At 47.4% G+C, this 27,740-nt stretch overlaps 3 protein-coding genes across 4 annotated transcripts; all 3 read left to right on the top strand.

Annotated features, from left to right (window-relative positions):
* Positions 1-6,768: 6,768 nt before the first annotated feature.
* LOC136004735 (protein C19orf12-like) lies at positions 6,769-12,120 on the top strand. Of its 2 annotated transcripts, XM_065661537.1 has the most exons (3): positions 6,769-7,426; positions 10,004-10,180; positions 11,036-12,120. In XM_065661537.1, exons 2-3 carry the CDS (start codon positions 10,021-10,023, stop codon positions 11,299-11,301), a joined length of 426 nt encoding a protein of 141 aa, XP_065517609.1. In that variant the 5' UTR covers positions 6,769-7,426; positions 10,004-10,020; the 3' UTR covers positions 11,302-12,120. The 2 variants fall into 2 exon arrangements, with proteins under 2 accessions (XP_065517609.1, XP_065517610.1); XM_065661538.1 differs by lacking the exon at positions 6,769-7,426 and having other exon boundaries at positions 8,565-10,180.
* Positions 11,892-14,580, top strand: LOC136005436 (basic proline-rich protein-like). The gene is made up of 3 exons (XM_065662908.1): positions 11,892-11,918; positions 12,257-13,184; positions 13,624-14,580. The coding sequence occupies exons 1-3, from the start codon at positions 11,892-11,894 to the stop codon at positions 13,632-13,634; spliced, it is 966 nt and encodes a 321-aa protein (XP_065518980.1). The 3' UTR covers positions 13,635-14,580.
* Positions 14,581-17,176: 2,596 nt separating this feature from the next.
* LOC136005580 (protein C19orf12-like) lies at positions 17,177-26,423 on the top strand. The gene is made up of 3 exons (XM_065663174.1): positions 17,177-17,242; positions 23,989-24,165; positions 25,006-26,423. The coding sequence occupies exons 2-3, from the start codon at positions 24,006-24,008 to the stop codon at positions 25,269-25,271; spliced, it is 426 nt and encodes a 141-aa protein (XP_065519246.1). The 5' UTR covers positions 17,177-17,242; positions 23,989-24,005; the 3' UTR covers positions 25,272-26,423.
* The last annotated feature ends 1,317 nt before the right edge of the window (positions 26,424-27,740 follow it).

The raw sequence follows: 27,740 nt of genomic DNA on the forward strand, positions 1-27,740 counted from the left end.
GCAGGGGCTGGAAGCCCAGAGCTGGGAGCTGCCACTTTCCTTGTCACTAAGTGCTAAGAGCTGATACTTGGCAGGTGCAGTCTCCTGTGATGAATTTGGTTTGGTTCTCCTGTTACCCTCAGTTGGAATTTCAGCACCACTGTTTATATGGATTAAATGGTATAAAAAATTATTATTCATTCCCTGACTGCATGCCCAGGCCTCAACCTTGTAAGCAGCAGGGACTTACAGTCGTGTAACTATTTTTTTTTTCAAAAGAAGGTTTTCCACAAAGAATTCCTTATCGCTTGTTTCCTGGCTTGTTCAGGATTGGTTCTAGTCCCACTTTTATCAATTCCCACCAGTCTATATGCCTGAATTTTAGTTATCTATATGCCATCTAGGCATGTGATTATCTGCTTGACACCAGTTTTCTGTTGTGTACCACACTCTGTTTACCAAGCCTGTGTAACAAAAATGTTTTAAATTGTTAAGGTGTTCCATTACTCTTGAGTGTCTATGTTGTTCTAAAAGGAATCTGAGCCAGTGTTGGGTTGCTACTAGGTTTGTAATTAATTTAAAATACTTAGTATAGCAGCTAGATTTTTCCCTGCTAACTGTGCTTTACTGCAATTTCATGATCTACAGCACACCCTAGTGATACCTGGAAATCATGAAGTTAGACCCAGAAAATTTTACTTCCTTTGGGATAAAGAAAAACTTAGGACTCCACTAAGCAAAGTTCCGGAAAGTAAATGTCTTCATGTCTGAGATGGGGAGCAGGTTGAATACCTCAGTTTATAAAACAAAAAACAGCCTTAGAAATTTCAACTACAGGACATCTGTTTAACGAGTTCATCTGGTTTGCAATCTGTAATGTTGGACACATTTAATAACAGACCACGGGGAAAAGCAGCCCACAGTTGTGTGAGGAGAGAGGGGGATATTTGTTGGGTTCCCTTTTTGACTGGAAAGAGCAACCAGATGTAAATATGAGCATTGTGGAGGAAACCTGCAACCAGTCTTCGTAGGTCAGAAGCCGAAATGATAGTGTCTTACAGCCAGAACATCAAAATTTATGCTAGATACTAATTTCCTCCTTCTGCAGATGGTTAGGGCACTACGCTTTTCAGGTGACAGCACCTGTGTTTAGTTTGCAGCGGCCAACAGGCCCTGAATGATCCCACAGAGGGGCGTGCAACTTCATATCTTCTTAGGCTATCTTGCACTCTCTTTTTCTGGATTCCTTGTTTCATTCATTTGGTTTCCTTTTGGGGACCTGCTTTCTGGTTCAGTCTGTAATATTGTAATATTTTGGGGAGAGAAGTTTCCTCTCAGACCTCTGCGTTTCACTCACCAGGCAAACCAAACAGTAACGGAAATGAGCATTTTGGTTTATGTAAAAAAAAAAAATCTGTAATAATTTATGGTATTTATTTAAATGACATGCAAATTACTTTGTGAAACTTAGGGGGGAAGCAGCACAACTGAAACAGAACAATTGTCTCCAAGAACATTAATTTCAAATCTATATACAATATTTAATTCATGCTTAATTATTTCCTCAATGCTAGTCTAAGCATTACTAGTTTCCTTTGTCCTTTTGCTTTTGCATGCAGTGTGATTAGCAAAACTGCTTGTGCTTTACCAACTCCTGCACATATGGGGTTTAGCCTCATTGTTCAGGGGGTGGAGCAACAAGCAATATGAACACTTATGCTGCCAAATTCAGAACACGTGAGCCCTACAAAGCATACGGATATCACCCATTTCATTTCAATCCCTGTCCATATTTTGTATTGCTACCATAATGGCAGCTCCATTGTCCGGATGTACTATTCGAAGCAGCTTTTCTCCCATTGTTTGTGCACTGTAATCCTGGAGGTTTCTGTAGTTGTCGTGAGCAGCTTACTTGAAATAAATCACTTTGCTCTCACAGATCACTTTCTCTGAACCTGATGGCAAAGGAATAGGCCATGACTAAAGCGTGAGACCTGTGATCTTTCTGAAGAAAATCTCTTCAGTAGAGTTTGTAATGGGGGTCTGTTCTCAAGGTTTGGACACAGTGTTATCTTTCGTCCCTCCTGGATTTTTCTATGAGGCAGAATGGGAATGTAGGCTGAAAAAAAAGAGTAGTAATGCTGGCTGTGGATGTGTACCCTAACAACATTTTACGCATTTCAAATACTAGCAAAGGGACACATTTACTGTTTGACAGAAATTAAGGACAGTTGTTTAATTCTAGCAAAATCTTAGCCTTTTATTCTTCTGTGGTATAGATTGGCACAACCTGCTGTGAGTCTTCAACAGGCTTTTGAGAATTTATGCCTGTCTACTTAGGGCAGAATGAAACAGCCTCTGGAACTTATCGTAGGGAAGGGGCTGCCCAGCTCTTTCCCTTTGTAGCATTCAGATAACTGCTGAATCAGTGGCACTTGCCTCTTGTGATTGTCTAGATGCCTGCTGTTGTAGGTAAACACCTCTCGCATTAGCTGTTCTTTATAAATTATGCCTGTATTACTGTATTATTATGTATTACTCCTGAGACAGTCATTTATGACATTTTTAAGGCAATGGTTCCCAAACGGAGGTCTGTAGAAAGCCAGCAAAGGGCTTTTTTGTGGTTTGCAGTTTCCAGGCTTTTTGTTTCCAAAGTCTAGATCACATTAAAGGACAAACATAAATATGGTTTAAACACTGCCCTGCTCTACATTTAGCTTGGCAACAGCTCCTTCGAGTACCCTATTGTAGCCACATAGGCCATGTTTATTCCCAAATGGTGACACCCTTGTGAATGCATGCGAATCAGAGAGGTGGCCCAGGAGGCAGTATTAAAATATAACATGCTAAACTGTGTAAGTCTGAAAATGCTACTGTAACACATTTGAGTATTTGCAGTGACTTCTGGAAGCTTTGAGTCTGATCCGTCATTGTAGAGTGATTCAAATTCACCTCTCCATCTTCTTGACTCCAACCTATCACATGAGAGAAGAAAATCAGTCCATGCAAACTGTATGAGGTGGTCTCTTCCCTTCCACCTTACTACCTGGCTGACTGGGAGCTCTCCTCTTGCCTGCCACAGTATCAGAACGCCACTCCAAGAGGGATAGACAGAATTGTGTTCCCAGAAGAACAGGAAACTTAGTCTAACAGCTTTGTAAGAAGCTAGGCTCTCATTCAGCACCTGTGAAGTTGATGTAAGGTCAGAAGTTAAGTCAGCCCACGGCCCTTGACTTTTCCTGGATGCGTTCTGCAGAAGCGTGCTGAGTGGGGGAAGTGACTGCAGGAGATGTCTCTGTTTTTTAGCTGCTCTCTGTAAACCTTACACGTATGATGTGTAGCTATTTTTTAACCGGGATTTTATTTCCACTTCGGTGTCCATACATACTATGACATACAAACAAAACACGTATGCTAGGTTTCAGGAGACTGACTTTTCAGATTTGCTGTGGCTTTTTTCCGAAAAGGTCACAAAATAGCTACTCTGTAACATTAAGCACAATTACTGAATTAGGCCGCTGAGAAAATGAAAAAAAACCCCGGCATAAAGAACTACTGTAATGAAAGTCTAAAAGATCAGAAGACATGTACACAGTTTGCAGTTAAGGTTATAACTTTAACAGCTTGCTTGAATAATGCTAGCTAGCAATGCCTGCTTTATTCCAAAGTGCCAGCCTATATTCTGTATCATCTTTCAAGACTGAGATGATATAAGGCAATTCATAGTGTTTTGTGACCTTCTGCACCAGTAGTCCATCTTTTTGGCATTGAAACTGATTTTACCCAACTCGGCATTTTATCACCTAGGAGTGTGCGAGTGGATCAAAGAAGCACCTTCTACAACAACAGTGGAGTGATTTAGTTTAGTCACACCGTTCTCCAAATTCACCATTTCCTACAAGCTGATGAGGTAAACCTCTTCTCTGCTTAATGTCACATAAGGCACACTGAAAGGCTGTGAGAGACAGATGTTCTATATTTTCACTTCATATGCAGAACGCTGTTATATTCTTTATTTGCATTCAATTAGAAGTCAGACCCTGGTGAATACCTAATGTAGGAAATGGGGAAAAGATTTGCCATCAAGCATACGCTTTGGTTGCGGTGGATCTCTGTAACCTGCCATTGTGCCTTCCTGTAGTGATTTGGTCATTTTTACTATATTATTTACACCTGCACAGAGGTGACAAGTTAATAGGTGAAAATTGGAGTTATATCCCTGGGTTTAGAAATGTTGCCTTTCTTCATTCCTTTTAAATTCTGCAGCTGCAAAATTCCCCTAAGTGGCTCAGTTTAATATAAATGCTGAAATAATTTCTATTAATTTTCTCTTCTGATACATGTTGTGCCTTGTTTGATCTTGGGAAGTTCACAGTTTTCTTGGCAATCCAGAGTAAAAAAAGGGCACCTAACTCAGAGGACATAAAACTGTAGTGTTGTCAAGAAGGGAAAGTTCAAATTAGAAATATAATATGAAGCAGAAGTGGTAGACTTCCAGAATAGAAGCAATGACTGCTGTAACCCTGGGAGAGCACACCAGGGTAGTGTAGCATTAGGGGTGAGATGGAGGTAGTCTAAAGCCCTAGACATTCGACAGGGATAAGCAAAGCTGGTTTTCTTCACGGCAGTGTAGGGTCTCCAAGACTTCTAAGGAAAGAGATAGAAATCTCTTACCCTCCTAAACTTGGATATGATGAGAAGCCTGCTTTGTTACATCTTCCATCCCTTTTCTCTCTGTGGAACACTCCCACTGTTCTGGGGAACACACAACATTTCTTTCTTTTGAAAGTTTTCCCCTGCCATTATGAGACTAAGAAAATTAAAGGGGGGGGGGGGGGGGCACGTAAGAGAGAAGTGCAACTAGGTGAAAGGATGAAGCTAAGCCTGTCACATACAGTTGCCTAATCCTCGTGTTTTCTCTGGGAATCTCTGGCACAGAAGCAAATTTAGAGAAATGACTTTTTAGTGTCTCATGATAAAAAGAAATCTTTCATGGTTTCCTGTGAAGGTAACAGGAATTTCAGAGAATTGCATCAGGTATTTCTGGACAGTTCGCCAGACCAAGGCTGCTTCTGATGGGCATTTTCTCAAGACTCTGTAAGAAGCAAGCTGGAAGCCAGAATGAATCATTGTGTTGGTAGCAACAGCCCATCCCCGGCAGAAATAGTTCTTGGCCTCTCTCTTAGTATGTCAAAAGCTGTGGAAATGTGCGGCAAGCCCAGTGTGCTGAGGAAATGCTGAACTCGGATGTCGTTATTTTGGGTCCTGCTGCAGGTAAGGGAAGGACTTGACAGAAATCTGCTAGGTGGCTTGCCAAACCAGGATGCCAGTGCACTGATGCTGTTGTTGATTTCCAAAGCTTGCTTCTGACAGATGACTTGAGGATTTGGGATGTGAAACAGGTTTTTTTTTTATTATACTTTTATTATTATATTTAGAAGAATTGCTGGCTGGTAACTGCATACAGAATCAAATATTCATCCAGCTGATTGCAATAACAAGATTTGGTGCAAAGACTTCAGCAGAATCAGAATATCTCTAAGGGAGTAGCGTGATTTACAGCAGCGTGTAAATCCTTAAGGAATAAACTCTACAATGTTCATTTGCATATTACTAACTTCCACCATAGAAAAAAAAATTGAACCCAAGAATAGTATGGGTTGGAAAGGACCTTAAAGATCATCCAGGTCCAATCTCCTGCCATGGGCAGGGGCACCTTCCAATAGACCAGGCTGTTCCAAGCCCCATCCAGCTTGGCCTTGAACACTGCCAGAGATGGGGCAGCCACAGCTTCTCGGGACACCCTGTGCCAGCCCCTCACCGCCCTCACAGGGAAGAACTTCTTCCTGATGTCTAATCTAAATCTCTCTTCTGCCAGTTTAAAGCCATTCCCCCTTGTACTGTCACCAGAGGCGCCGGTCAGAAAACCGTCTCCGGGTTTCTTCTCAGCCCCTGTAGGCACAGGCATGTGCTCTAAGGTCTCCCCAGAGGCTTCTATTCTCCAGGATGAACAAGCCCGGCTCTCTCAGCCTGTCTCCATAGCAGAGGTGCTCCAGCCCTTGGAGCATCTTTGAGGCCTCCTCTGGGCTCGCTTAAGCAGAAAGGCCAAATATAGACCGAACATCTAACTGCTCATGTAGCCCTAATAACCTGTGTTTATTTTTAATCATAGTATTGAAGTAATAATTCAGTTTGGGACAGAGTGATAAAAATTCCCTCCTTTGATGTTGGCAGATTCATTGCTTTTAATTTTGCTCCTTGGAAAGCTGCTTGCAGCTGGAATGTGGGGGGCTACTTCTAAAATGTACATGGCATTGTGGTTCTCTGCTCAGTTTAGGAATTGCATTTGCTTTTTACATCCAAAACACGGAACTCAAGAGCACCAGCAGACCTGGAGCATTCGGAGCTGTTACATGCAGAGCTGTTTTATGTCATCATGGAAAGCAGTCCAGAAGTCCCCAGTGTAGCCACAGAAATTGTGTTATTCCTCCTCCTTCTCTTCATTCCGCATTTACATTTTCTCAACAAGGGCCTGAGGGGAGACGGTTTACCTTAAGTCAGAAGTGAAATCGTAACAAAAGCTTAGCTGACAAAGCCAAACCCCACCGTAATAACCCGTTCGTGGCAACCGGCAGCATTTCTAGCATCAGGCAGTGACTTTCCAAGGACTGTACTGGTGTGCACCGGGATCAGTGTGGCATTTCAAGACGCGTACGTGACACGGGTGCTTAACGCTGCTCCGGTGCAGAGCACGTCCGGTTACATGTGCTGCTGCACCAGACCGGCACGCTGCACTGTACCCATGATGGCTGCAGCGCACCTGGATGAAAAGAGGCACAGGCTGTGCTCAGACGACGCTCCCGGCTTAGGGCCCGGGATGCCCTCAGGGCTCCCAGCGCAGGCGGTCCCTCTCCTGCTCCTCCCGCAGCAGCTCGGCCGCGACCGGCAGCCGCTCTCGCAGCACCGCGTACCTGCAACCACCGCGACATTTCGCAACGCCCCGCCAGCGGCCGCGGCCGCGCTCGGGAGCGGCCGGGGCACCCCGCGGGCGCGCCGCAGTCTCCCGAAACGAGGTCCTGGGCAGCGGCTGCACCGCGCCTGGCCTCCGGCCCGCGCCCGCCTCGGCACCGGGGCCCCGGTCGGGTTGGCTGCCGGTGCCGCCGCGGGGGCAGGCGGGAGGGGCGACAGCGGAGCCGCGTTCAGTGCCGAGCGCGCTGCGCCGACCGGCTGCGGCGGAGGGAGCCGGGCCCGCTGCTCGCGGCCTGCCACCGCCCCGCTGCGCCAGCCCCCGGCGCGGAGGTGACGACTCGCTGCCGCGGGCCCGGCTCCCTCGCGGAGCACCCGCCAGCGCCGGAGAGGTCCCGGGCCGGGCCCGGCCGGACTTCGCTGCTCTCCCCGTACCGGCGGCACCGCAGGCGTTTCCGGCCGGGCGCGGCAGCCGGCTGAGGTAGGCGGTGGGGAGGCGGGAGGGAGCGGGCGGGAGAGCCGCGGCCGACGCTGGCTCAGCCCGAGGGCACCGGGAGCCGCGGCGCTGGGCCCCCTCCCCTCATCCCGGCCCGCTGTCGCCGGCTTTGCGTTTGCAGCGGTCGGGAACGTTCCAGAAGAGGCCGCTGCGGCAGGCGGGCGCGGTGGGGAGCGGGGCCGATGGGCCGCGGCCCACAGCCCGGCGGGTGCCGGGGCTGCCCGGGAAGGGCGGCGGGAGTCGCGGGCCCCTGGGGCGGGCTCGTCCCCTGCCGCTCCAGGCTTTGGGACCGCCCCGGGCTTAGAGCGACCTTGGGGTACGGCGAGAAAGGCACCAGAAACCTGAGCGGGGGAACTCGCCTTTGTCTTCTCATCGGAGCCTGCCCCGCAGCTGGCAGTGTGCAAGGCCGGGCTGGATGGGGCTTCGACCAGCCTGCTCTAGTGCAATGTGTCTCTCTCAACCCAGACCCTTCTGTGCTTCTATGGTTTCTCTTTTCCCTGAGTTACACTGTGGCCATGCCATGCTTTCAGCAGTAGTAAACATGGAATCCGTGTTGTAGGCAAATAAATAAAAAAAGAATCTTAAATGCCGCCATATTAAACTCTTCGACAGTTTATAATTAATTTTTATGCTGAGCCTATTTTAGTCTTAAGTTTTTAATACATTTTAAGACATTCTGAACATGTTGATTAATTTTGATGAGCGGAAGTTAATGTTTTTGCAGCGAGTGAGGGAAAGCATCTTTAATTTTCAGGCTTAGTTCTGATTTCAAAGATGCCACTGATGTCTGCTGTACCAAGTGTCAATAGGGAATGAACTCTGCCCTAGCAAAATTACTGAAGATTGCAGATGCAGAGCATGGCTACAACTGGTTTATTTAAACCAGATTTTACTGGCTGTGGATACCAGTCATGATTCAAATCAGACCACCTGTGCTGCAGATCTTAAAATCCTGGGCTGGACTCTAAAGGCAGGATTTTGAGAAAGTGATGATTTAAGAGCACAAATGCTACTCAAGCTAACAGTATCAAGACCAGTGATGCAGCCTTCCTTTATGAGTGGGAATATCTTGATTCCAGCTGTTATTCAAATAGTTACTGAACTATTGTTTAATCATCAGATCTTTGTGCATGCTGTTGTTTGTGAAGATTTACTATGTTTCAGCTGCCAAGGACTTTTTGTTTGGTTTTGCTGTAGTGCTGATGTTCTAAAAAGTTGCAGTACAGGTAGAGCTATTGCTGTACAGCTGAGACAGAAGACAGTGTCACGGGTTTTATCCTGGGCATCAGTTCCTCTGTAAGTGTTTGCTGTTGTCTTTGAGTTTCATTTTGAAGATCTACACAGGTGGCATGTGTGCTTTCTAGTAGTTGTGTGTGGAGCTTCTCACCCACATTCTTGCTTACCACAGTGTGGTGTCTGCCAAGGTAAAGCTGGCTCTTGGTATGACAGCTTAGATCTCTGTCTTCATTTCTTGGTGGGTTTGGAATTCATCCTGTAGGTGCTTTTTGTTCTACATACATGCACAGTGTGGAGATGTTTATTGAAGGGTCTGCTCTGTTAACTCAGGAGGAGGTTGTGAGGAGCAGCGAGGACAGCTCAGCGGTAGGCCAGGTTGTGTGCTGCTTAGAGTATCTCCTATGTGGACATTTGGGAGTGTTCCTTGTTCTATTGGTAGGACAGTGAGCCCAGGGGGATAAAAAGGCTTTTGCCTGTTGAAAGTCATCCTCCTGTGAAGGCTGAAGTAGGATAATGAGATGGGAATGTTAAACAGGAAGGAGCTGAACTGGGGTACACACGATGGATTAGTCTGGGATCCCCTTTGTTTGCCAGTGTTGTCAGTGTAGTGGATAGAGCAACATGGGTTGCCTTCTGTGGACAGCCAGCTTCTGCGCACTGCAGGGAACTGATGCTTCACCTTCAGGTGTTTCTGCTCACAAAGCATCATTTCACATGTATTACAATTAGATTGGTTTAGGAAGCTATGGAAGTCAGTCAGCTTGACTTGGAAAAGCACATGAGTTACTGTCATTAAGAGCTGTTGTGTTGTATTGTCAGCTTTCCACCTTCTGTTGTCCCGTCTGTGTTGGAGAGGCTTCATACTGAGGAGCTTTGCACAAGGTGTTGGCTGGATTTGACCCAAAGAGAAGCAGCAAATGCTTGTCAGCACTCAAGTGGCTGGGTTAGTCTGAGGCCATGCTAAGGAGGTGCAGGACAAACACCAATAATTTTCTGTCTCACTGATGGGAGGAACTGAATCCTGTCTCTCATTGCTGGTGCTGCCCCTTGTTTGGTCTTCTAAATTTCTCATAAAAACAGACTTTCCTGTTTTCCACATGGTTTTATTTCCATTTCTGTCAGTCATTAGCTATTTGCAAGTAGGCTTGGTTTTCCCCAGAAACGAAAGAGAAAATAAATTCATCTTTGGTTTTTTTTTTTTTTACTGTGCCTCTGTACTTTCAGCCTCACAGACTCTGAACTCTTGCTTTTTCTTAGCATTCATTTAGTAGCAAGGTTTAGTCCTTGCTGCAGCAATCTGGAGGTAATTTAAAGTATCTTTTCCAGGCTCTTACCTTGCCAAGATGCCCATCAATGTTGATGATGTGATGCAGCTGTTCTGCCACCTCTCCCAGGAGAAGGGGATGAGAGCTGCTGTCAAGCACTCTGGTCGAGGAGCACTGCTGGCAGGTGCAACAGCTTTTATTGGGGGTCTGATGGGAGGTCCACCTGGAATCGCTGTAGGTAAGTGTTTTTTGCTTTAAGTGGTTAACTCCTTGAGTGAAGAAATGAGGAAGCTTGTGTGTAGGTATGGATTGAAGGAAAGGGACATGCAGTGTTTAGATTTCATGTAGATGGCCTTTAGCAAGATGCCAATTTGTTTGTCAGCTTTTTAGAAACAAGGTGTGCATGAGAAAGGCATGTTTGTTTCTTTCTAGTGTGGTAGTGACCTTGCTGACTTGGACACTTGTGCAGCAAAACAGAAGCTGTCTAGAGGTCTAAGGTTGAGACATTGGCACCTTTGAAACTCTTTGAACCCGTCTACTTAGCAGAGCATTTCTTGTCCAGCTGGGGTGGGCTCTTAGTTTGGCAGATGAAAGCGTGAATGTGTCTAAGCGCACAAAGCTGATGGTTTGGTCTCTGAGGGGTGGACTTTGTGGGAGCAGGAGGCTGCAATGTGTGGCTGTAGAGAAGCTTGAAAGCTTGGATCAGTCCGGGAATCTGGCAAGAGACTATGGGCTAATGGCACTGATAAAGTAAACGTCCGATGTTTTCGTTGGGCATGGTTTTGTTTAGTGGTAGGGCTTACCATAAAGAGACTAGAGCCCTAAGGAGTGGTGTTTTGTTTCTGATTTCTTTAGCTTGAAGCTATTAGCTTTGATTGTGCAAACAGTTGCTTTGTGATTGCTGTGGATGTAAAAAGCTTTAAAAATCCTTCTTGGTGCTTTGAACATTGGGTATGAACGCAGTTTCAGTAGACATCCACAACTCTGCATTGATTCTAATACAGGTGGGAACATTGTTGGTGAAGGCTGTGGATAGAAGTTCAGGCTTTAACATCAACTGGCAAGGAGTAACGCCTCTCTCCCTCTGTCCTAGGAGGAGCATTTGGTGGCTTGCTTGGTGCCTGGATGACGAGTGGACGGTTCAGGCCAGTCCCTCAGATTTTACTGGAACTGCCTCCTGCTGAGCAGCAGAAACTCTACGATGAAGCCGTTGTTATTCTCAGGCACTTAGACTGGACTGACGTTGCTCAGCTGACTGCTCTTGTAATGGGAAATGCTAGTCTCCAGCAGAAGCTGACAGCAGTGCTGATAAATTACCTCTCCAAAGAGCTAAGAGCAGAGATACAGTATGGAGAATAAACCTTTCCAGAGTAGGCTTTTTACAGTGTAATGAATTTTACTTTGACAGTTGCATACTTCAACATAACAATTACTGGTTATCTGTACTAATTACGAACATAGGCCAATCTAAGTATTGTTTTGGGGTTGATGTCTGGGGTTTTGTTTTGTTTGTTTGTGGGTTGCTGGGAAGGGGGGTGTGTGTGAGGATGAGATAAATGCATTATCCTGCCTCTGACTTGCTATGTAATGTTGAATTACTCTGCACTTGACTGAATTCAGAAACACTGCAGGGAATTAGGCTTCTCTTACGTTAATGTATTACTAGTTAAAATTTCCAAGTGACTGTGTTTCATTTAGGGGATATGATCATGTTTAAGTGCTTCAACTCTCTTCTGTGAATGCCATATAGGTGTTGCCAAAGTAGCTAGGGCACTTTGAAGAATTTTACCTTGGTTTTTTTTTTTTTTACCTGATTTATCCTGCAAAAGAGAGTTACAAGAAGTACATTACTGTGAACTCAAAGATCTCCAAAGTACTCACTGTACTCTTTGTTGCTTTTAAGCTGTAATTCTTGAGTTATTTATTCCTTTCTGTAAGAAGTGAATCTGATGCCTAAACAAGATTTAAGGCAACAGGTAAACAGACTGTTCACAATTAGTACTTCCTGGTGTCCTAGAATGGGAAGGCATGGCAAGAATACTCTTGAGTTTAAAAGAAGGGAGTTGAATCTGCAGTTTTTATACTATACCAGGATTAGGGTTGTCATTTCAGCACTGGTTTCTTGACTGCCTCTGAACAGCTGGTCCTCTGTTTTCATTAAAGTATTCTTAAAAAGCATCACAGTGACTTGTGTTTTTATTTAAAGGGATTTCCACCATACAAAATACGGAATCGCAGATTCGTTTCGGTTGCAAAGGACCTTAAAGCTCGCACAGTTCCAGTCCCTGCCACCGGCAGTGACACATTGCACTAGAGCAGGCTGGTCGAAGCCCCATCCAGCCCGGCCTTGCACACTGCCAGCTGCGGGGCAGGCTCCGATGAGAAGACAAAGGCGAGTTCCCCCGCTCAGGTTTCTGGTGCCTTTCTCGCCGTACCCCAAGGTCGCTCTAAGCCCGGGGCGGTCCCAAAGCCTGGAGCGGCAGGGGACGAGCCCGCCCCAGGGGCCCGCGACTCCCGCCGCCCTTCCCGGGCAGCCCCGGCACCCGCCGGGCTGTGGGCCGCGGCCCATCGGCCCCGCTCCCCACCGCGCCCGCCTGCCGCAGCGGCCTCTTCTGGAACGTTCCCGACCGCTGCAAACGCAAAGCCGGCGACAGCGGGCCGGGATGAGGGGAGGGGGCCCAGCGCCGCGGCTCCCGGTGCCCTCGGGCTGAGCCAGCGTCGGCCGCGGCTCTCCCGCCCGCTCCCTCCCGCCTCCCCACCGCCTACCTCAGCCGGCTGCCGCGCCCGGCCGGAAACGCCTGCGGTGCCGCCGGTACGGGGAGAGCAGCGAAGTCCGGCCGGGCCCGGCCCGGGACCTCTCCGGCGCTGGCGGGTGCTCCGCGAGGGAGCCGGGCCCGCGGCAGCGAGTCGTCACCTCCGCGCCGGGGGCTGGCGCAGCGGGGCGGTGGCAGGCCGCGAGCAGCGGGCCCGGCTCCCTCCGCCGCAGCCGGTCGGCGCAGCGCGCTCGGCACTGAACGCGGCTCCGCTGTCGCCCCTCCCGCCTGCCCCCGCGGCGGCACCGGCAGCCAACCCGACCGGGGCCCCGGTGCCGAGGCGGGCGCGGGCCGGAGGCCAGGCGCGGTGCAGCCGCTGCCCAGGACCTCGTTTCGGGAGACTGCGGCGCGCCCGCGGGGTGCCCCGGCCGCTCCCGAGCGCGGCCGCGGCCGCTGGCGGGGCGTTGCGAAATGTCGCGGTGGTTGCAGGTACGCGGTGCTGCGAGAGCGGCTGCCGGTCGCGGCCGAGCTGCTGCGGGAGGAGCAGGAGAGGGACCGCCTGCGCTGGGAGCCCTGAGGGCATCCCGGGCCCTAAGCCGGGAGCGTCGTCTGAGCACAGCCTGTGCCTCTTTTCATCCAGGTGCGCTGCAGCCATCATGGGTACAGTGCAGCGTGCCGGTCTGGTGCAGCAGCACATGTAACCGGACGTGCTCTGCACCGGAGCAGCGTTAAGCACCCGTGTCACGTACGCGTCTTGAAATGCCACACTGATCCCGGTGCACACCAGTACAGTCCTTGGAAAGTCACTGCCTGGTGCTAGAAATGCTGCCGGTTGCCACGAACGGGTTATTACGGTGGGGTTTGGCTTTGTCAGCTAAGCTTTTGTTACGATTTCACTTCTGACTTAAGGTAAACCGTCTCCCCTCAGGCCCTTGTTGAGAAAATGTAAATGCGGAATGAAGAGAAGGAGGAGGAATAACACAATTTCTGTGGCTACACTGGGGACTTCTGGACTGCTTTCCATGATGACATAAAACAGCTCTGCATGTAACAGCTCCGAATGCTCCAGGTCTGCTGGTGCTCTTGAGTTCCGTGTTTTGGATGTAAAAAGCAAATGCAATTCCTAAACTGAGCAGAGAACCACAATGCCATGTACATTTTAGAAGTAGCCCCCCACATTCCAGCTGCAAGCAGCTTTCCAAGGAGCAAAATTAAAAGCAATGAATCTGCCAACATCAAAGGAGGGAATTTTTATCACTCTGTCCCAAACTGAATTATTACTTCAATACTATGATTAAAAATAAACACAGGTTATTAGGGCTACATGAGCAGTTAGATGTTCGTCTATATTTGGCCTTTCTGCTTAAGCGAGCCCAGAGGAGGCCTCAAAGATGCTCCAAGGGCTGGAGCACCTCTGCTATGGAGACAGGCTGAGAGAGCCAGGCTTGTTCATCCTGGAGAATAGAAGCCTCTGGGGAGACCTTAGAGCACATGCCTGTGCCTACAGGGGCTGAGAAGAAACCCGGAGACGGTTTTCTGACCAGCGCCTCTGGTGACAGTACAAGGGGGAATGGCTTTAAACTGGCAGAAGAGAGATTTAGATTAGTCATCAGGAAGAAGTTCTTCCCTGTGAGGGCGGTGAGGGGCTGGCACAGGGTGTCCAGAGAAGCTGTGGCTGCCCCATCTCTGGCAGTGTTCAAGGCCAGGCTGGATGGGGCTTAGAACAGCCTGGTCTAGCGGAAGGTCCCTTGCAACCCAAACCATTCTGTGCTTCCCCAGTTTCTCTTTTCCCTGAGTTTCATTGTGGCCGTGCCATCCTTTCAGCAGTACTGAACATGAAATCTGTGTTGTTGGCAAATAAAAAATCTGAAATGTTGACAGTTAATATGCCGGCTCTTTGACAGTTTCTTAATTACGTTTTATGCTTAGCCTATTTTAGTCTTAATTTTTTAATAAATTTTAAGACGTTCAGAACATGTTGATTAATTTTGATGAGGGGAAGCTTATGTTTTTTGCAGCAAGTGAGGGAAAGCATCTTTAATTTTCGGGCTTAGTTCTGATTTCAAAGATGCCACTGACGTCTGCTATACCAAGTGTCAATAGGAAACAATCTTGGCTATTTGTGTTTCCAGGTGACTTTCTTGAAGTCTGCTTGTTTTGGCTTTGGTATCCGCTAGCTGATGGAAATGACCTGTAATTTTGTCAATTGCTGCCTTTAAAATTGGAAAAACTGGCTAGGAAATGAAAAAAAAAAATACCAATTATCTATAAGTTCTAAAGACATTGAGTAGGTTAAACAACTTTAAGGGCTGAAGGAGTTGCGGCCAGTCCTTCACAGATACTTAATAATCCAGCAGTCCAGGTAAGAAGGTTACGCTCAAGGTGGGACAGGTTAGGTGCCAAATTTCCTTCAGTCTCAATGGAAGGAGAAAATTCCCACTCAATTTTTGCCTGAGTTTTAGGCATCCAAGAGCCTTGTAACATCAGCTCTTAGGTTCCTAAAAGTAGTTTGTTTGTGAGTAAATTTGTTGTCTGTTTTTTTAAATGAACCAATTAAATGCTTTGATAAATTGACATGCTTAGAGAAATACACAAGTAATGCTCTTAAGGTTTCAATTCTTATGAAACAATGCTAGAATGCTCTTCTAAGTATTGCATTTTGGATTGTCTGTCAAATACATGAGTTTCTTACTGTCTCCTAACAACTGGAACTCGAACATAGGGCTGAATGTATAGCCAGTATGTAACGTAGTTATATTATTACAATGAGTATCCGTAGATGTAGTAAATCTTGCTTACCACAGTGTGGTGTCTGCCAAGGTAAAGCTGGCTCTTGGTATGACAGCTTAGATCTCTGTCTTCATTTCTTGGTGGGTTTGGAATTAGTCCTATAGGTGCTTTTTGTTCTATGCACATGCACAGTGTGGAGATGTTTATTGAAGGATCTGCTCTGTTAATTCAGGAGGAGGTTGTGAGGAGCAGCGAGGACAGCTCAGCGGTAGGCCAGGCTGTGTGCTGCTTAGAGTATCTTCTATGTGGACATTTGGGAGTGTTCCTTGTTCTATTGGTAGGACAGTGAGCCCAGGGGAATGAAAGGGCTTTTGCCTGTTGAAAGTCAGCCTTCTTTGAAGGGTGAAGTAGGGTAATGAGATGGGAATGTTAAACAGGAAGGAGCTGAATTGAGGGTCACACCATGGATTAGTCTAGGACCCCCTTAGGTTGTTGGCATTAATAAGGTTTTCAGTTAGGTGGGTATGATGTGATCATTTTGTTGTTTTAATTCTCTCTGTGATGTTTTTCTTCTTAAGAGGTTAGTTCTGAGAGGAATGTACTTCTTAGTGAAACCCATTGGTTGTAGGTTCAAAGACGAACTACGAACACATGATGTTACCATTCTCTCTGGGTAGGCAGAACAGGATCCTTGCTCACTTCGCTCCCCAGCACCCGCATTATCTAATTTAGTCAGAGAAGTACAGAGTTTTAACATCTCATCTAAGCAGTTGGGAACACCACAAAGAGGAGAGGAACACAACCACTGAATTGCAGTAGAACAAAAAGGAAGGTCTGTTGGACAACAAAGCTTTGTTTCCCAGCAACTTCATTTTACAAAACTCTTGGTATTTATTTTTTTATTCTTGAAGTGCTAGATATTCTCATGCCATGTGAAGTCTGTAAGACATGTGGGGACACAGCATTTCTGAAAGCCAGGTCCAATTTCATGGATGTCATTGACGTTTGCATCCCTTCATTTCTGCAGATACAGTATTTTACATTCTTAGTATTTCTTAACATCTGGGTGGATTCTGTAGCAATTGCTGTTGGAACAAGTCCCGAGGAGGCCATGAGGATGATCAGGGGACTGGAGCAGCTCCCGTATGAAGACAGGCTGAGGAAGTTGGGGCTGTTCAGCCTGAGAAGAGAAGGCTGCGTGGAGACCTCATAGCAGCCTTCCAGTACCTGAAGGGGGCCTATAGGGATGCTGGGGAGGGACTCTTCGTCAGGGACTATAGTGACAGGACAAGGGGTAACGGGTTAAAACTTAAACAGGGGAAGATTAGATTGGATATAAGGAGGAAGTTCTTTACTGTGAGGTTGATGAGGCACTGGAATGGGTTGCCCACAGAAGTTGTGAATGTCCATCACTGTCAGTGTTCAAGGCCAGGTTGGACGGAGCCTTGGGTGGCATGGTTTAGTGTGAGGTGTCTGTGCCCATGGCAGGGGGGTTGGAACTGGATGATCTTGAGGTCCTTTCCGGCCATAATGATCTTATTGCTGAGGTGAGCAGCTCGAGAGAGGACGACTTCAACACCGGAGCAGGGGGAAGCTCAGCGTCCGGGACCCTCAACGCAGAGCGGCGACAGCCACCGAGGGAGCCTCAAGGCCTCGACGGGAGCTGCCCAGGGGCCGGCAGCTCCGCGGACGCGAGCGGGGACTCACAGGGGGCGGAGCCAGGAGGGGCGGCACCAGCCCTGGGTGGGTAAAAGCCGGCCCCAGGAGCGCGGTGGTCAGGGCGGGTCGGGCGAGTTTGGTTGGAGGTCGTGCTGGTGGTGAGTACTCGCCGTGTGAGCAGGGCCCGGCCCGGGGGCTCTGCTCTGCCTGCCCCGGCGGTGCCCGGCGTAGGCACCCTGACAGAGCCGGTGAGAGGGGAGGCTGCAGAGCCCGGAGGGCAGGGAGTGCCTGCACTGGGCTTGTGAGGGAGGGTGCACGGTGGGCAGGGCCGCACTCGGTGCTCCCTGGTGGAGGCCCTCCTGCAGCAGGGGCTGAGCCGCGGGACGCTGTCAATGGGCTGCAAGATGGCGGGGAAGCTGAGAGGAAGCCGGACTGCGTGCTCCAGGCCCAAGGTGTGCAGGGGCCTCAAGTCCACTGTAGCTCATGGAGGAAAGAAGGAGGCCTTTAACCCAGGAAGCTGGGAAATAATAACAAAGAAAACCACAAAAAAAAGAAGGCAGAGGATAATTCAAAGCAAGGGGCTTCCTCTGAAATTTGTTCTCCCCACCCAGAGCTGCTTTGCTGTCCTGCAGGGGGCTGATGAGGAAACACTTGCACCACGAACAGAACGGCCGGCTGGTGCGCTGGTAAACATAGCTTCTGGTGCTGCCAGGAAAAAGCGGCGGGTCGTAGCGGTAGGGGACTCTGCTGTGAAAGGCACAGAGGCACCCGTCTGTCGGCCTGACCCAGTCTCAAGGGAGGTGTGCTGCCTGCCTGGGGCGTGGATCAGGGACGTTGCAGAGAGGCTGCCTGCTATAGTAAGTCCCACTGACTGTTACCCACTTCTAGTGATCCATGTGGGTGCTAGGGATATAGATAGCAGTGGCCTGGAGAACATGAAGGAGGACTACAGAGCCCTGGGAGAGGTGGTTAGGGGCTCTGGAGCTCAGATTGTCTTTTCATCAGTTCTCCAGTGTAAAGGGGAGGACCTTAAAAAGGCTGGGAGGACTGGCCAGGTTAGTAAATGGTTAGAACGGTGGTGCCATAGTCAGGGGTTTGGGCAACTAGAACATGGGACTCAATTTAGGAGGCCAGGTCTGTTGGGGGCTGGTGGAGCTGGTCTGACAGTGAAGGGGAAGAACAGTTTAGGTAGGAGGCTTGCCAGATTGGTCAAGGAAGCTTTAAACTAGATATGTTGTGGGAAGGGGGCATCATTCCATCCCAGCACACCCAGTCAGTTGCTAACACCTATAATAAATGCATGGAGCAATGTAGATATACTCCAGCCACTCCAGCCAACCAGCCGGCTTCATTTGGAGCTCGGCTCAGATGCCTCTATACAAAAGCCTGTAGCATGGGGAACAAATAAGACTGATTACAGATGTGTGCACATCTATGTGGGTATGATATAATAGGCATCACAGAAGCATGGTGGGATGGCTCCTGTGACTGAAGTGTTGGAATGGAAGGTTACAGGCTCTTTAGAAAAGACAGGCCTGGCAGGTGGGGAGGGGGAGTTGCCCTTTATGTTAGGGATAGGAGAGTATGGAACTCTGTCTGGGGACAGGTGAGCAGTCAACAGAGAATTTGTGGGTCATGGTTAAAGGGAGAACAGCTATGGGAGACATTACTGTGGGGATCTGTTACAGACCGCCTGATCAAGAGGACTCTTGTGGATGAAGTGCCCTATAGACAGATAGGAACAGCCTCATGCTCGCAGGCCCTTGTCCTCATGGGGGACTTCAACCACACTGATACTTGTTGGAGGGACAGTACAGCCCGGCACAAGCAATCCAGGAGGTTCCTCGATTGTGTGGAAGACAACTTCCTTCTGCAAGTATTAGAGGAGCCGACAAGGAGAGGTGCCATGCTTGACCTCATGCTCACCAACAGGGAAGGGCTGGTTGGAAATGTGATGCTCCAGGGCAGCCTCGGTTGCACTGATCATGAGATGGTCGAATTCGAGATCCTCGGACGGTCAGAAGAGCGTGCAGCAAGCTCACTGCACTGGACTTCAACAGAGCAGACTTTGGCCTCTTCAGGAACCTGCTTAGTAAGGTTCCATGGGATATAGCCCTGGAGGGCAGGGGGGCCCAAGACTGTTGGTTGATACTCAAGGATCACCTGCTACAAGCTCAGGAATGTTGCATCCCAACTAGAAGGAAGTGCAGCAGGAGGGCTAGGAGACCTCCATGGATAGATAAGGAGCTGCTGAGGAAACACTGAAGGGAAAAAGAGGCTTATAAAAGCTGGAAGCAAGGACAGGTGGCCTGGGAAGACTACAGAGATGTTGTCTGGGAAGCTAGGGACCAGGATAAGAAAGCTAAGGCGCAGTTAGAATTAAATTTGGCTAGGGATGTTAAGGATAACAGGAAGGGATTCTATAGGTACATAGCGAATAAAAAACAGACTAGGGACAACATAGGCCCCCTGAGGAAGCTTTCGGGAGAACTGGCTACACAGGATTTGGAGAAGGCTGAGGTTCTGAATGACTTCTTTGCCTCAGTCTTCACTGGCAAATGCTCTGACCACACCAACCAAGTCATGGAAGGCAGACACAGGGACTGCGAGAATGAAGACCTTGGGCCCACTGTAGGAGAGGATCTGGTTTGTGACCATCTTAAGAACCTGAACATGCACAAGTCCGTGGGACCTGATGAAATCCATCCGCAGGTCCTGAAGGAGCTGGCGAATGAAGTTGCTAAGCCACTGGCCATCGTATTTGAAAAATCGTGGCAGTCAGGTGAAGTTCCGGATGACTGGAAAAAGAAAATATAACCCCATTTTCAAGAAGGGGAAAATGGAAGACCCAGGGAACTACAGACCAGTCAGTCTCACCTCTGTGCCTGGCAAAATCTTGGAGCAGATTCTCCTGGAAGGCATGCTAAGGCACATGAAAAACAACAAGGTGGTTGGTGACAGCCAGCATGGCTTCACTAAGGGGAAATCCTGCCTGACCAATTTGGTGGCCTTCTACGATGGGGCTACAGAATTGATGGATAAGGGTAAAGCAGTTGATGTCATCTACCTGGACTTGTGCAAAGCGTTTGACACTGTCCCACACGACATCCTTCTCTCTAATCTGGAGAGATATCAATTTGATGGATGGACCACTCGGTGGATAAAGAACTGGCTGGATGGGCGCACACAAAGAGTTGTGGTCAACGGCTCGATGTCCGGCTGGAGACCAGTAACGAGTGGTGTCCCTCAGGGGGTGTTGTTGGGACCGGTCTTGTTCAACATCTTTGTTGGTGACATGGGCAGTGGGATTGAGTGCTCCCTCAGCAAGTTTGCCGATGACACCAAGCTGTGTGGTCCGGTTGATATGCTGGAGGGAAGGGATGCCATCCAGAGGGACCTTAGTACGCTTGTGAGGTGGGCAAATGCCAACCTTATGAAGTTCAACCACGACAAGTGCAAGGTCCTACACCTGGGTCGGAGCAATCCCAGGCACAGCTACAGATAGGGCATAGAAGAGATTCAGAGCGGCCCTGCAGAGAAGGACTTGGGGGTGCTGGTCGATGAGAAAATGAACATGAGCTGGCTGCAGTGTGCGCTTGCAGCCCAGAAAGCCAACCGTATCCTGGGCTGCATCAAAAGGAGCGTGACCAGCAGGTCGAAGGAGGTGATCCTGCCCCTCTAGTCTGCTCTTGTGAGACCTCACCTGGAGTATTGTGTGCAGTTCTGGTGTCCTCAACATAAAAAGGACATGGAACTGCTGGAACAAGTCCAGAGGAGGGCCACGAGGATGGTCAGGGGACTGGAGCACCTCCCTTATGAAGACAGGCTGAGGAAGCTGGGGCTGTTCAGCCTGGAGAAGAGAAGGCTGTGTGGAGACCTCATAGCAGCCTTCCAGTACCTGAAGGGGGCCTGTAAGGATGCTGGTGAGGTACTCTTCACTGGGGACTGTAGTGATAGGACAAGGGGTAATGGGTTCAAACTTAAACAGTGGAAGTTTGGATATAAGGAGGAAATTCTTTCCTGTTAGGGTGGTGAGGCACTGGAATGGGTTGCCCAAGGAAGTTGTGAATGCTCCATCCCTGGCAGTGTTCAAGGCCAGGTTGCACAGAGCCTTGTGTGGGCTGTTTTAGTGTGAGGTGCTCCTGCCCATGGCAGGGGGTTGGAACTAGATGATCTTAAGGTCCTTTCCAACCCTAACTATTCTATGATTCTATGATACAACATTTCTGAAAGCCCTGCCTAATTTTATGGATGGCATTGATGTTTCAGTCCCTCCATTACTGCAGATCCAGTATTTTAAATTCCTCGTGTTTCTTAACATCTGGGTGGATTCCGTAGGAAATAATTAGTTGCTACAATCAAATTGTGGTTCTGTTTACGTGTCAGTTACACAATCAGTTTATAAATACTTTTGGCTTTCGTCTGGTTCTGCCTCTGACACATAAAACTTACAGATCCTTTTAAATGCTGATCCACTCATCTGGGGCTTTGGGCTGAATGCAGGAATCTCTGGAATTATTTTATGTGTATGTGTTGTAATACATAGTTTGTTTTTGTAGCTCTCAGTAGAGCTCTGTATGTATGGTTTGAAAAAGAAATCAACTTGTACATGCTGTGCATCAGCTATTGTATTTGCTAAAAATCACTGCAGGGCTTAAAATATAGTGAATATGCTGAGAGGTGACAAATAATTGCAGAAGTGGAAGAAAGTGAGTCCTCCTTGTAATGTCTTTGAGAATTCTGAGTGTGATGCTCACATTGGGAATTAAGCGGGAACATCTCTGTTGAGAAACTTCTTCAATCAAGCCAGAAAGACCCCCAAATATGTTTCAGTTTGCAAGTGGAAATTACCTTTGGGGACGTGGTGAAGGGAGTAAAGCAGTAAAATCATTTACTATGGGGAAAAATACTCAGAGTTGGTTGAGTTCCAGTGTGTTTCTGCTTTGCCTTGAGGCTAACACATTACTACAAACATGTGCTTTCACTGCACTTCGTACGCCAGCAGATAGCAGTGTGATTCCTGTTTTCTTTACAGTCTGGGCTTCTTTCACTGTTAAGCCAATAGCACTTTGAATCTGGTCAGGAAAGATTCTTTCATTTACTCAGAGAAGCCCCAGGGCAGCTGATGCCCTTTGCACTGCTGAGGATGCCATGTCACCAAAAGGAAACTCGATAATGTTGTCAGTGTGGTGGGTGGAGCAACACGGGTTGCTTTGGACAGCCAGCTCCTGCACACTGCAGGGATCTTCAGGTGTCCCTGCTCACAAAATGTCCTTTCACATGTATTACAATTAGGTGGGTTTAGGAAACTGTGGAAGTCAGCTTTACTGGGGAAAGCACATGATGTTACTGTCATCAAGAGCTGTTGTGTGGTGGTGTGTTGTGTGGTGGTGTGTTGTGTGGTGGTGTGTTGTGTGGTGGTGTGTTGTGTGGTGGTGTGTTGTGTGGTGGTGTGTTGTGTGGTGGTGTGTTGTGTGGTGGTGTGTTGTGTGGTGGTGTGTTGTGTGGTGGTGTGTTGTGTGGTGGTGTGTTGTGTGGTGGTGTGTTGTGTGGTGGTGTGTTGTGTGGTGGTGTGTTGTGTGGTGGTGTGTTGTGTGGTGGTGTGTTGTGTGGTGGTGTGTTGTGTGGTGGTGTGTTGTGTGGTGGTGTGTTGTGTGGTGGTGTGTTGTGTGGTGGTGTGTTGTGTGGTGGTGTGTTGTGTGGTGGTGTGTTGTGTGGTGGTGTGTTGTGTGGTGGTGTGTTGTGTGGTGGTGTGTTGTGTGGTGGTGTGTTGTGTGGTGGTGTGTTGTGTGGTGGTGTGTTGTGTGGTGGTGTGTTGTGTGGTGGTGTGTTGTGTGGTGGTGTGTTGTGTGGTGGTGTGTTGTGTGGTGGTGTGTTGTGTGGTGGTGTGTTGTGTGGTGGTGTGTTGTGTGGTGGTGTGTTGTGTGGTGGTGTGTTGTGTGGTGGTGTGTTGTGTGGTGGTGTGTTGTGTGGTGGTGTGTTGTGTGGTGGTGTGTTGTGTGGTGGTGTGTTGTGTGGTGGTGTGTTGTGTGGTGGTGTGTTGTGTGGTGGTGTGTTGTGTGGTGGTGTGTTGTGTGGTGGTGTGTTGTGTGGTGGTGTGTTGTGTGGTGGTGTGTTGTGTGGTGGTGTGTTGTGTGGTGGTGTGTTGTGTGGTGGTGTGTTGTGTGGTGGTGTGTTGTGTGGTGGTGTGTTGTGTGGTGGTGTGTTGTGTGGTGGTGTGTTGTGTGGTGGTGTGTTGTGTGGTGGTGTGTTGTGTGGTGGTGTGTTGTGTGGTGGTGTGTTGTGTGGTGGTGTGTTGTGTGGTGGTGTGTTGTGTGGTGGTGTGTTGTGTGGTGGTGTGTTGTGTGGTGGTGTGTTGTGTGGTGGTGTGTTGTGTGGTGGTGTGTTGTGTGGTCAGCTTTCCACCTTCTGTTGTCCTGTCCATGTTGGAGAGGCTTCATACTGAGGAGCTTTGCACAAGGTGTTGGCTGGATTTGACCCAAAGAGAAGCAGCAAATGCTTGTCAGCACTCAAGTGGCTGGGTTAGTCTGAGGCCATGCTAAGGAGGTGCAGGACAAACACCAATAATTTTCTGTCTCACTGATGGGAGGAACTGAATCCTGTCTCTCATTGCTGGTGCTGCCCCTTGTTTGGTCTTCTAAATTTCTCATAAAAACAGACTTTCCTGTTTTCCACATGGTTTTATTTCCATTTCTGTCAGTCATTAGCTATTTGCAAGTAGGCTTGGTTTTCCCCAGAAACGAAAGAGAAAATAAATTCATCTTTGGTTTTTTTTTTTTTTACTGTGCCTCTGTACTTTCAGCCTCACAGACTCTGAACTCTTGCTTTTTCTTAGCATTCATTTAGTAGCAAGGTTTAGTCCTTGCTGCAGCAATCTGGAGGTAATTTAAAGTATCTTTTCCAGGCTCTTACCTTGCCAAGATGCCCATCAATGTTGATGATGTGATGCAGCTGTTCTGCCACCTCTCCCAGGAGAAGGGGATGAGAGCTGCTGTCAAGCACTCTGGTCGAGGAGCACTGCTGGCAGGTGCAACAGCTTTTATTGGGGGTCTGATGGGAGGTCCACCTGGAATCGCTGTAGGTAAGTGTTTTTTGCTTTAAGTGGTTAACTCCTTGAGTGAAGAAATGAGGAAGCTTGTGTGTAGGTATGGATTGAAGGAAAGGGACATGCAGTGTTTAGATTTCATGTAGATGGCCTTTAGCAAGATGCCAATTTGTTTGTCAGCTTTTTAGAAACAAGGTGTGCATGAGAAAGGCATGTTTGTTTCTTTCTAGTGTGGTAGTGACCTTGCTGACTTGGACACTTGTGCAGCAAAACAGAAGCTGTCTAGAGGTCTAAGGTTGAGACAGTGGCACCTTTGAAACTCTTTGAACCCGTCTACTTAGCAGAGCATTTCTTGTCCAGCTGGGGTGGGCTCTTAGTTTGGCAGATGATAAGCGCACAAAGCTGATGGTTTGGTCTCTGAGGGGTGGACTTTGTGGGAGCAGGAGGCTGCAATGTGTGGCTGTAGAGAAGCTTGAAAGCTTGGATCAGTCCGGGAATCTGGCAAGAGACTATGGGCTAATGGCACTGATAAAGTAAACGTCCGATGTTTTCGTTGGGCATGGTTTTGTTTAGTGGTAGGGCTTACCATAAAGAGACTAGAGCCCTAAGGAGTGGTGTTTTGTTTCTGATTTCTTTAGCTTGAAGCTATTAGCTTTGATTGTGCAAACAGTTGCTTTGTGATTGCTGTGGATGTAAAAAGCTTTAAAAATCCTTCTTGGTGCTTTGAACATTGGGTATGAACGCAGTTTCAGTAGACATCCACAACTCTGCATTGATTCTAATACAGGTGGGAACATTGTTGGTGAAGGCTGTGGATAGAAGTTCAGGCTTTAACATCAACTGGCAAGGAGTAACGCCTCTCTCCCTCTGTCCTAGGAGGAGCATTTGGTGGCTTGCTTGGTGCCTGGATGACGAGTGGACGGTTCAGGCCAGTCCCTCAGATTTTACAGGAACTGCCTCCTGCTGAGCAGCAGACACTCTACAATGAAGCCGTTGTTATTCTCAGGCACTTAGACTGGACTGACGTTGCTCAGCTGACTGCTCTTGTAATGGGAAATGCTAGTCTCCAGCAGAAGTTGATAGCAGTGCTGATAAATTACCTCTCCAAAGAGCTAAGAGCAGGGATACAGTATGGGGAATAAACCTTTCCAGAGTAGGCTTTTTACAGTGTAATGAATTTTACTTTGACAGTTGCATACTTCAACATAACAATTACTGGTTATCTGTACTAATTACGAACATAGGCCAATCTAAGTATTGTTTTGGGGTTGATGTCTGGGGTTTTGTTTTGTTTGTTTGTGGGTTGCTGGGAAGGGGGGTGTGTGTGAGGATGAGATAAATGCATTATCCTGCCTCTGACTTGCTATGTAATGTTGAATTACTCTGCACTTGACTGAATTCAGAAACACTGCAGGGAATTAGGCTTCTCTTACGTTAATGTATTACTAGTTAAAATTTCCAAGTGACTGTGTTTCATTTAGGGGATATGATCATGTTTAAGTGCTTCAACTCTCTTCTGTGAATGCCATATAGGTGTTGCCAAAGTAGCTAGGGCACTTTGAAGAATTTTACCTTGGTTTTTTTTTTTTTACCTGATTTATCCTGCAAAAGAGAGTTACAAGAAGTACATTACTGTGAACTCAAAGATCTCCAAAGTACTCACTGTACTCTTTGTTGCTTTTAAGCTGTAATTCTTGATTTATTTATTCCTTTCTGTAAGAAGTGAATCTGATGCCTAAACAAGATTTAAGGCACCAGGTAAACAGACTGTTCACAATTAGTAATTCCTGGTGTCCTAGAATGGGAAGGCATGGCAAGAATACTCTTGAGTTTAAAAGAAGGGAGTTGAATCTGCAGTTTTTATACTATACCAGGATTAGGGTTGTCATTTCAGCACTGGTTTCTTGACTGCCTCTGAACAGCTGGTCCTCTGTTTTCATTATTCTTAAGAAACATTGTAGTGGCCTGTGTTTTCCTTTAAAGGAACTCTTTCTGAACTGAGTATTGAAATCTGAGAATGAAGCCAGCCTGGTACTGGACAAGCATCAGTTGGCAGCAGTTGTGGTGGGGTGAGGTGCTGGCTGCAGTTAACCCTGTGAGTTCCAAATGCAGTGTTCCTGAATGTCCTAGCCTGTTGTTCATTGTTCATTTCAAGGCACTTTTAAGACAAGTTTGTAAGTAGAAAACTGTGCAGGTGTACCTTCTTCTTGTCTGTAAAGCCAAGTTAAACTGCTCTGATAATTTCATTTTCCCCTAAAATAAAGATGGGTCTGTGTGCAGCGGAGTTTCTAGAAGCTGAGTTTTAAATGGTGAAGCTTTGAACTTGCAAATGGCTAATGCATGCATTTGATTAATTGACTCCTGCAGATACCATTTGGCATGAAGAAATTCAGTGTACTTTTCTGCTTGGAGTGCAGGGCAATGATTATTGTTCTTGTCACTTGAAAACATGTTTTTAGTGATGTGAAAAGCTGATGGAAGTGAATGTTAAGTGGGCACTCCTTACCCTGTCATAGTTTCATAATGACCGGCCTGAAATCTGTGGGTTTTCAATTTTACTGACAGATTACACACACTGCAACTGGCTCTTTAAAACTTCACACACTTTGTATAGTTTTAACTACTATTTTTATGAATGCAGTTACTTTCATTTACAATCTTCTGGTTATTTCACAAATTAAATTATCTCCTTCCAAAATAATAGCTGCAGATGGTTTGAGTGATAGAGTAGCATGTTGCCTGCCATCATAACTCTTCATTTGCTCTTCAAACCCACACATGAAAAGTTGACGTCTGATTGTAAAGCAGGCCATAGAAAAGATGTTGGTTTCAGTTAATTTATAATAGTACACAGTATTTAAACAGATTGTTACAAGTTTTAGAGTGGTTTCAAACATCAGTATCATGACTCCCATTTTAGAGGTATTCATAAATTAGAGCCCAAATGTACGTAGTAAGTTGATTTTTATCATTTATATCAGTGTAATGGACATGAATGGAGCTTAGGTTATGTGAGTTGGTCCTGCGTTCTGGTATGTTACTCTGTTTCTTCAGGTATTCTTTCAAATGCTTGCAATGATGAGTCAGTTAGAACTATGATGTTTAGCCTTCACTATTGTATAAAGGGCATAACTGTCATAAAGATACTCACAGAAACAAGGTCTAAGTAGTCTGGAGTTCTGCAAGGACCAGTCTGGCTTATATTAAACCCCACTGTTGCCGAGCTTCCAAGGAGCCTTATACTCCATGCCACAGGATAGCATGCTCTTGGTAATTAGTATTTTAACTTTTCAGATTTTCAGATGACTGAGTAGAACCAGGAAGAAATGAATCGAATTGTTTGTGCTCTGTATCATTATTTAAGAGGTTTGATGTTAGTGAAACTTCCTGGAAGGTGACAGGTACGTATTTTTGAAGTGGTAGCAATAGGTCTGTGGTTTGGTCTGAATCATAGAATCATAGAATAGTTAGGGTTGGAAAGGACCTTAAAATCATCGAGTTCCAACCCCCTGCCATGGGCAGGGATGCCTCACACTAAACCATCCCACACAAGGCTTCATCCAGCCTGGCCTTGAACACTGACAGGGATTCAGCACTACACCCTCCCTGGG

This window comes from Lathamus discolor, chromosome Z (assembly GCF_037157495.1).
Source record: "Lathamus discolor isolate bLatDis1 chromosome Z, bLatDis1.hap1, whole genome shotgun sequence".
Lineage (NCBI taxonomy): Eukaryota > Metazoa > Chordata > Aves > Psittaciformes > Psittacidae > Lathamus > Lathamus discolor.